This window comes from Triticum dicoccoides, chromosome 7B (assembly GCF_002162155.2).
Source record: "Triticum dicoccoides isolate Atlit2015 ecotype Zavitan chromosome 7B, WEW_v2.0, whole genome shotgun sequence".
In the NCBI taxonomy this organism is placed as follows: Eukaryota; Viridiplantae; Streptophyta; class Magnoliopsida; order Poales; family Poaceae; genus Triticum; species Triticum dicoccoides.
Window position 1 is genome coordinate 385577363 of NC_041393.1, and position 7711 is coordinate 385585073.

General features: G+C 42.0%; 1 protein-coding gene and 1 long non-coding RNA gene across 3 annotated transcripts; one reads left to right on the forward strand and one right to left on the reverse strand.

Annotated features, from left to right (window-relative positions):
- The first annotated feature begins 494 nt into the window (after positions 1-494).
- Positions 495-5993, forward strand: LOC119340735. 2 transcript variants are annotated; one of them, XM_037612658.1, is made up of 3 exons: positions 495-648; positions 718-1089; positions 5218-5993. In XM_037612658.1, exons 1-3 carry the CDS (start codon positions 564-566, stop codon positions 5235-5237), a joined length of 477 nt encoding a protein of 158 aa, XP_037468555.1. In that variant the 5' UTR covers positions 495-563; the 3' UTR covers positions 5238-5993. The 2 variants fall into 2 exon arrangements, 1 of the variants encoding a protein (XP_037468555.1); XR_005164651.1 differs by having other exon boundaries at positions 496-648; positions 760-1089.
- LOC119340736 lies at positions 1995-5269 on the reverse strand. The gene is made up of 4 exons (XR_005164652.1): positions 5180-5269; positions 4950-5066; positions 2784-4497; positions 1995-2400 (listed from the first exon to the last, which is right to left on the reverse strand). It is a non-coding gene; the product is annotated as an uncharacterized LOC119340736 (long non-coding RNA).
- Positions 5994-7711: the final 1718 nt, after the last annotated feature.

The following is a 7711-nucleotide window of genomic DNA, read 5'->3' on the forward strand; positions in this document are numbered from 1 at the left end:
AAGTAGTGATTTTGAGCATAAGTGGAATTCCTTCTTCATATTTTGGAAATATCAAAATGGCATGTTCACGTCGAATCATTCGTGAGCGACATGTGGCCGGGTGATCATTTTTTTAGTGCGGGTGTGATATGAGCGACATGTGGCCGGGTGATCATGTTTTTAGTGCGGGTGTGGCTCATCACGAAATGCGAGTTTATGTGCCAAACAGGCACATCGAACCATAGTAACTTTGTACATGTTGAAAATATAATTCATTTTCGGGGAGTACCACTGGCACCGGAATTTTTTATAGTTCTTATATGATTGTGTACTCTATGTTTGCATGAAAAATTATATCTAAATGCACGTATATGCACTATAATTTTGTGTAAATCATAGCTAGTTAGTAATTTTTTTTGTATTAAAAAATGAATTTTTTGTATTCTAAAAAATTGAATCATAGCCCAACATGCTCAAGCAGATGCACACAGTGCGCACACATCTTCTCTCACTATGCTTCGGAAATAAAGGAAATTTTCTCTCCGACTCGCACCTTCACACGCTGACATGTGTGTTCTTGCCCGATGCCCCGATCCCCTTTCTCCTGTCCTTCTCCTCTCCGCTCACTCCAGATTTGCTGCCACCGGATGAGGCCCGGCTTGTATCGCGGTAAATCCTAAGTTCCCATGGGTTTCCCTTGATTTGTTGCCCTTAGCGGCTGAGCCTGCTCATCCTCAGCTGTGGGCACCCCCGCAACTCGAATCACTGGTGCGACCACAGGGTCACTGGCGGCTGGTTTGGCTCCTCGTATGCCTCCTCTATTTCCTGGGCCAGTAAATTGTGACAGATGTGTAGCAGGGCCCGAGAAACCGCTGCGCAAGAAGGGAGGCGAGATCGTCGATCTGTACATTGTCATTATTGTCGGCGTCCGTGCAGGTGATGTGGGCGTGGAGCTCGTCTCCCGCATCCAGCATGGAAACAGCTTGAGTATGAGGATCCTGGCAACGTTGTTGTCCCCAAGCACGCAAGCCAGACGCCTCATCGCTGTTCCCACTCGAGGCGGCCGAGTTGTGGTTATCCTGGACAACAGCAGCATTCTTCGACCTACAGGTCCCTTTTTTCCCTTTTCATGTCTCTTTCATATTATTCTTTTTGCTTAACCTTTTATTATGCGTGTACGATTGTAGCAAACTACCAGTATAATTAATTAATGTCCGACATGTAACTACAACAACAACAACAACAAAGCCTTTAGTCCCAAGCAAGTTGGGGTAGGCTAGAGGTGAAACCCATAAGATCTCGCAACCAACTCATGGCTCTGGCACATGGATAGCAAGCTTCCATGCACCCCTGTCCATAGCTAGCTCTTCGGTGATACCCCAATCCTTCAGGTCTCTCTTAATGGACTCCTCCCATGTCAAATTCGGTCTACCCTGCCCTCTCTTGACATTCTCCGCACGCTTTAGCCATCCGCTATGCACTGGAGCTTCTGGAGGCCTGCGCTGGATATGCCCAAACCATCTCAGACGATGTTGGACAAGCTTCTCTTCAATTGGTGCTACCCCAACTCTATCTCGTATATCATCATTCCGGACTCGATCCTTCCTCGTGTGGCCACACATCCATCTCAACATACGCATCTCTGCCACACCTAACTGTTGAACATGTCACCTTTTAGTCGGCCAACACTCAGCGCAATACAACATTGCGGGTCGAACTGCCGTCCTGTAGAACTTGCCTTTTAGCTTTTGTGGCACTCTCTTGTCACAGAGAATGCCAGAAGCTTGGCGCCACTTCATCCATCCAGCTTTGATCCGATGGTTCACATCTTCATCAATACCCCCATCCTCCTGCAGCATTGACCCCAAATACCGAAAGGTGTCCTTCTGAGGTACCACCTGACCATCAAGGCTAACCTCCTCCTCCTCACACCTAGTAGTACTGAAACCGCACATCATTTACTCGGTTTTAGTCCTACTAAGCCTAAACCCTTTCGATTCCAAGGTAACAAAACATCATTCTCCTAACCTTTCATTAAGTAGTATCTAACAGAACAAAAGTTTCTTTTACAATAGTTCCCCAAGACCACTGTTTCGATCTAATGCTAGAAAAATACATAACAAACGTTAAGAAATTGAGGGTTTGCGTTAGGTTGATGAACTATGATGGTGAGTTAGTTGATGTGCTTGGCCAGAAAATCCAGGAGCTCGTTTCTCCACCATGTTGTTGCTTGCTTCACAGCCGATTCTTGCTTGTTATCGTACCCATTGTCTTGTGGTACCAATGGTTGGCACTTCTCCTGTAGTCCAGCGTATTGGGACTCTAGGAGTATCTTGCTGAATACACTGATCAAGTGAGTGTGCTCTATGGCCTTTATTTTGTACCCTAGAATGTCAACCTGACCCGCGGATAAGCGCGAACCTATCAAACCACAAAGGTAATTGCACAATGTTACTATCACTGCTTGTGTTTAACTACATCCCTAAAAATGTTTGAATTAAAGAGAATAATGTGACATTATGACGAATACGGCAATTGGAAATTTTGTATATTATAAAATAAATCAAGAGTAAGACTGCAGCAGAATTAGTCATGGATTAACAATTAAATAAATCATTTGGTCTCAAATAAACACTACGCTCGTTCATAGGAGTCAGGGCTTAGGTATATGTGTCGAACATATATGCAGCATCAGTGCTTGTTTAAACAGTCGTTTCTCTACAATCGTGTGGAACATATATAGGCTCATTATTAGTGTTTAAGTTTGATTGTGGAGGGATTTGGAAGAGGAGAAGCATGCTTACCTGCAACCTCTTTTGGCACCGGCCCACAAGCATATGTAGTACTACCAGCAAGACGACGAAGCAAGCTAGATTTAATTCCTTCATGATGAAATCCTGCACCAAGCTAACATAACCTATAAGGATCAATTAGAACATACACATGAATTTGAGCTGCACCTGTGTGGATCAAAAATTTCATAGCATACAGCCCAACATGACGACGTCCATCGTCTTTGACTCGTAGCAGTATAGATCAGATAGAAGGGCAAGGAAGATGTAGGCCTAACACCAGTGAACTATGGAGGAGATTTTTCTTATCTTCCGCTATCCTCAGCAGTCAGACGACGACATCAACAAAGCAACATGGCAAGAGCAATTTGGCGGCTCGCCTCTAGGCAAGGCAAAAGTGTAGCGATATAGACCCATGTTTTTTTAGTTAAACCTTCTTTTTTGACAGCCATATAGATCCACCTTTTCAAAAACAAAAATTGCCAAATAAACCATGTTGGTGCTATTATGATTATAATGGCATTGGTAGGTAAATTTGTTCACTTATATATATATCCTATTTAATGGCCATGAAACTTTACTCTGTTAAATAAACGGATAGATGTTTCTGATTTTTGTAGTAACATATTTATTATGGTTATCAGTATTGCATTTTGATTAATCACTCATGGTGATCCCGAATCCAACAGGACAATCATGTCCTTTTCCTAACTCAAATCCGGAAGGCTGAAGTCACCTAAACAATGGGTCAGCCTGTACATGAACCATCACATCATAAATTTCTAGTACTGATATATTTTTTTATTTCAAAGAAAATACATATACCAATACAATTAGTCATAATTGTAATTTTCTACTTCCAAACCACAAATCTTAAATTCCATATTGTGGTAATATGGTTTGAAAAATCATATGCAAGTTGTACAAAGTAAGTAGAGTTAGAACACATCCCAACAAATCTGTAAATAAAGAACACATCCCAACTACACCTACATCGACAACGTGAGATTGAGCTTGCTGGAATTAACCACGATGTGTGGTTTCCTGTCCAGCTGTGACATTAAAATAATCAACGATTAGGAGTGTATTTTGGTAGCCTACGTTAGTGTAAATCACTAAATGATTCTTTTGCAATCAAATCCACTCACGTGCATGTTTTGCTTGTGGGCGTTTTTCCATCCGGTAAGATTCCATCAAGTCCTCTTGTACGTCAGTACGTGTGCATCCAGCCAATGTTAGGAAGTAATCAACATGCTTCCGGATTGTGGGTGCATCCAGCCAATGTTAGGAAGTAATAAACATGCTTCCGGATTGTGGGTATATACCATCTGATCCATGGCAAAAAAGCATTGGCTGGGCAATCCATCATCCAGCTTCAGAGCTAATAAAAGAATTAACAAAAGTAACCAATGAGACACCACATGGAGCCGGATCAGACATTTGAGCGATTGGATATACATGCATATGTAATTTATCATACGACACCATATTACGTACTCTTACATTATTTGTGTATAAAGCAAACTTGGAATCAAATATGGTAGGTTTTCTTTGATATTTAGATATACATATGTTATGCAAGGTACCTATTTTTCTTCATAATGTACTTGCACCATTGCCCACAAGAGTAGGTTTTGGTAAAGTTTGCTTATGTAATGGGATGGCATTGTCCCAAGTGAGGCAGCACGGCCGAGATGTGTCTTCAACCCCTACTCTCTCTCTCAACCTGCAAAAAAGTACAAAATTTGAATCCATAATATATCAGTCCAGCAAGAGACAAATAATTAATAGATTATTATGTATGCATAGTTAGCTTAATTAGCGATATTGCACACACATAGAAAATGAAAGAAAATCCCTTTCATGGATTATTTGTAATGGCGAAGGCAGAACTAAAACCGCTAGCTAGTGACAAGTAAGTTTCTAACATCAATTGACATTGTTCTGAATAATATTATATGCACCATTCCAAATGCTAATTGTAAGGAGAGCAGAACTAAAACCAATGAAGATGTTTAGGTAACCGCAGATATAGGATCGAAGAATAGAGCACATTCAGCTTGTAGGTGCAGGGGGCGAAGTAACAAAAAGAGTACATAGCTTACACATAGATTAGTGCTTATACCAGAAATAATAAGGTAGCAGTCCAATGACCGTACGAATATGCTACTGAGCTACCTTTGCTTGGTCAGCGTATGTGTCTTCTTGCCCGAATCCCTGAGACCTCGCCTTGCTGTTTTGGAGATCCTGACGGCTGTTGGGGGTCTAATACATTATGCACCTGATGTAACTAACCTGATCAACAAAATATAGATTCTTAGTCTAGAGCTGAATATATTCGATGGAGATTCTTACAACTGTTGATGGACTAATACCTACTTGAAATTATCAAAATTTGGACTGCCCACCTCTCTCTTACGTATATTGCATGCATGTTGATCTGCAGACAGTACGCATGCCCGGTGATCCTCCTGAGGCTTGAGCCTACGTCCGGCTACTATGGAACATGGCAAGGTTTACACCTTGGCTTCAGATTCGGTTCACGTGGATGTACTTTGTAACCACTTTATCCTTTCCCTTCCCTTTCTTTGGAATATATGGATTGATTTGTCATACATCCATGATCCAAAAATTGGATGGGTGCTTACCTTCAAAAAATTGATCAGCACGACGATACGTGAGTCAGATATGTCGGATCAACTTGCACTTCAACCAAAGCCCACGACGAAGTTAGGCATTCATCTTCCCTTGAGATCTGTACGCCTTTTACCCCGCTACCGATCGTAGTGTAGAAGACGTCAACAACAGAGAGGATGCATCAGGGGAGAGGAGCTATATATGGGTTGACGTTGAGGGTACATGATTAGCCCAAGGAGAGGCTTAATCCATCTCGCCGGCGACTTCATCGCCCGGCTTGGCCGCAGCGAGAGCATGGAGATGATAGATTAGGTGTTAAGCGGGCGTGCTATTTTCGCCCTAGGTGCTAGGCTGTTTTTTTAGATCCAATTTGTGGGTATCTTCTTTTGTTAATATTTTTTTGGTTTTTATATAAAATGTGTGGACTCCTTTTTTAATGTGAGGATGTGTATGGACTCTTTTATAGTAGGTGTGTGGACTCTTTTTAGCGTGAGGAGGTTTATTTTCTTAACATTTTTCATATGGAATTGTTTACGAACATCCATCGGCTAATATTGACAGTTGTTTCCAAGGCTACCAGATTAACGGACAGATGTTTCTAATTATTATGGGATTTTCTAGGTATTTATATTTTTTTCTGATAGCTCGTAAAGCACCTTTTATATATAATAGATTGCTCGACAGTAATTTGTTCACCCATCGTAATACTTATGCTATCTTGAGAGAAGCCTCTAGTGAAACCTATGGCCCCCGGGTCTATCTCTTATCATATTTGCTTCCAATCTACTTTTATTTGTATCTTTACTTTTTGCATCTATATTATAAAATACCAAAAATATATTTATCTTATCATACTATCTTTATTTGATCTCACTTTCGCAAGCGGCCGTGAAGGGATTGACAACCCCTTTATTGCGTTGGTTGCAAGTTCTTTGTTTGTGTAGGTGCGTGGGACTTTTGAGGAGCCTCCTACTAGATTGATATCTTGGTTCTCAAAAACTAAGGGAAATACTTACGCTACTATTGCTGCATCACCCTTTCCTCTTCAAGGAAAACCAATGCAAGCTCAAGACGTAGCACATATCACATAAACACATAATACCAATCGTCATCGAACGTTAAGCGTGCGGACCCTACGGGTTCGAGAACTATGTATACATGACCGAGACACGTCTCCGGTCAATAACCAATAGCGGAACTTGGATGCTCATATTGGTTCCTACATATTCTACGAAGATCTTTATCGGTCAAACCGCATAACAACATATGTTGTTCCCTTTGTCATCGGTATGTTACTTGCCCGAGATTCGATTGTCGGTATCTCAATACCTAGTAAATTCTCATTACCGGCAAGTCTCTTTACTCGTTCTGTAATACTTCATCATGTAACTAACTCATTAGTCACAATGCTTGCAAGGCTTATAGTGATGAGTATTACTGAGAGAGCTCAGAGAAACCTCTCTGAAACACGGAGTGACAAATCCTAATTTCTATCTATGCCAACCCAACAAACACCTTTGGAGACACCTTGTCGGTGTCAAAACCGGCGGATCTCAGGTATAGGGTCTCGAACTGTGCGTCTAGGCGGATGGTAACAGGAGACAAGGGACACGATGTTTTTACCCAGGTTCGGGCCCTCTTGATGGAGGTAAAACCCTACTCCTGCTTAATTAATATTGATGATATGGGTAGTACTAGAGTGGATCTACCACGAGATCAAGGAGGCTAAAACCCTAGAAGCTAGCCTATGGTATGATTGTTGTAATGGTTGTTCGTCCTACGGACTAAAACCCTCCGGTTTATATAGACACCGGAGAGGGTTAGGGTTACACAAAGTCGGTTACAATGGTAGGAGATCTACATATCCGTATCGCCAAGCTTGCCTTCCACGCCAAGGAAAGTCCAATCCAGACACGGGACGAAGTCTTCAATCTTGTATCTTCATAGTCTTGGAGTCCGGCCGATGATGATAGTCCGGCTATCCGGACACCCCCTAGTCCAGGACTCCCTCAGTAGCCCCTGAACCAGGCTTCAATGACGATGAGTCCGGCGCGCATATTGTTCGGCATTGCACGGCGGGTTCCTCCTCCGAATAATTCATAGAAGATTGTGAACACCAGGATAGTGTCCGGCTCTGCAAAATAAATTCCACATTCCACCGTAGAGAGAATAATATGTACACAAGTTCAATCTGCTGACGTATTTTGTGGCATGACATCACACCACCACCAAGCCTTCACTTGAATCATTTTTTATTATACCACCTCAGCGCGTTTAGTGAAGCGGTTTCCTTTGCACTTCTT

Bases quoted from the DNA above. Each gene is read 5' to 3' on its own strand.
- LOC119340735 (XM_037612658.1), top strand. From the start codon at position 564: ATGCCCCGATCCCCTTTCTCCTGTCCTTCTCCTCTCCGCTCACTCCAG. The intron at 649-717 runs GTAAATCCTAAG...GCTCATCCTCAG, and splicing joins GAGGCCCGGCTTGTATCGCG to CTGTGGGCACCCCCGCAACT. The intron at 1,090-5,217 runs GTCCCTTTTTTC...GTTGATCTGCAG, and splicing joins CAGCATTCTTCGACCTACAG to ACAGTACGCATGCCCGGTGA.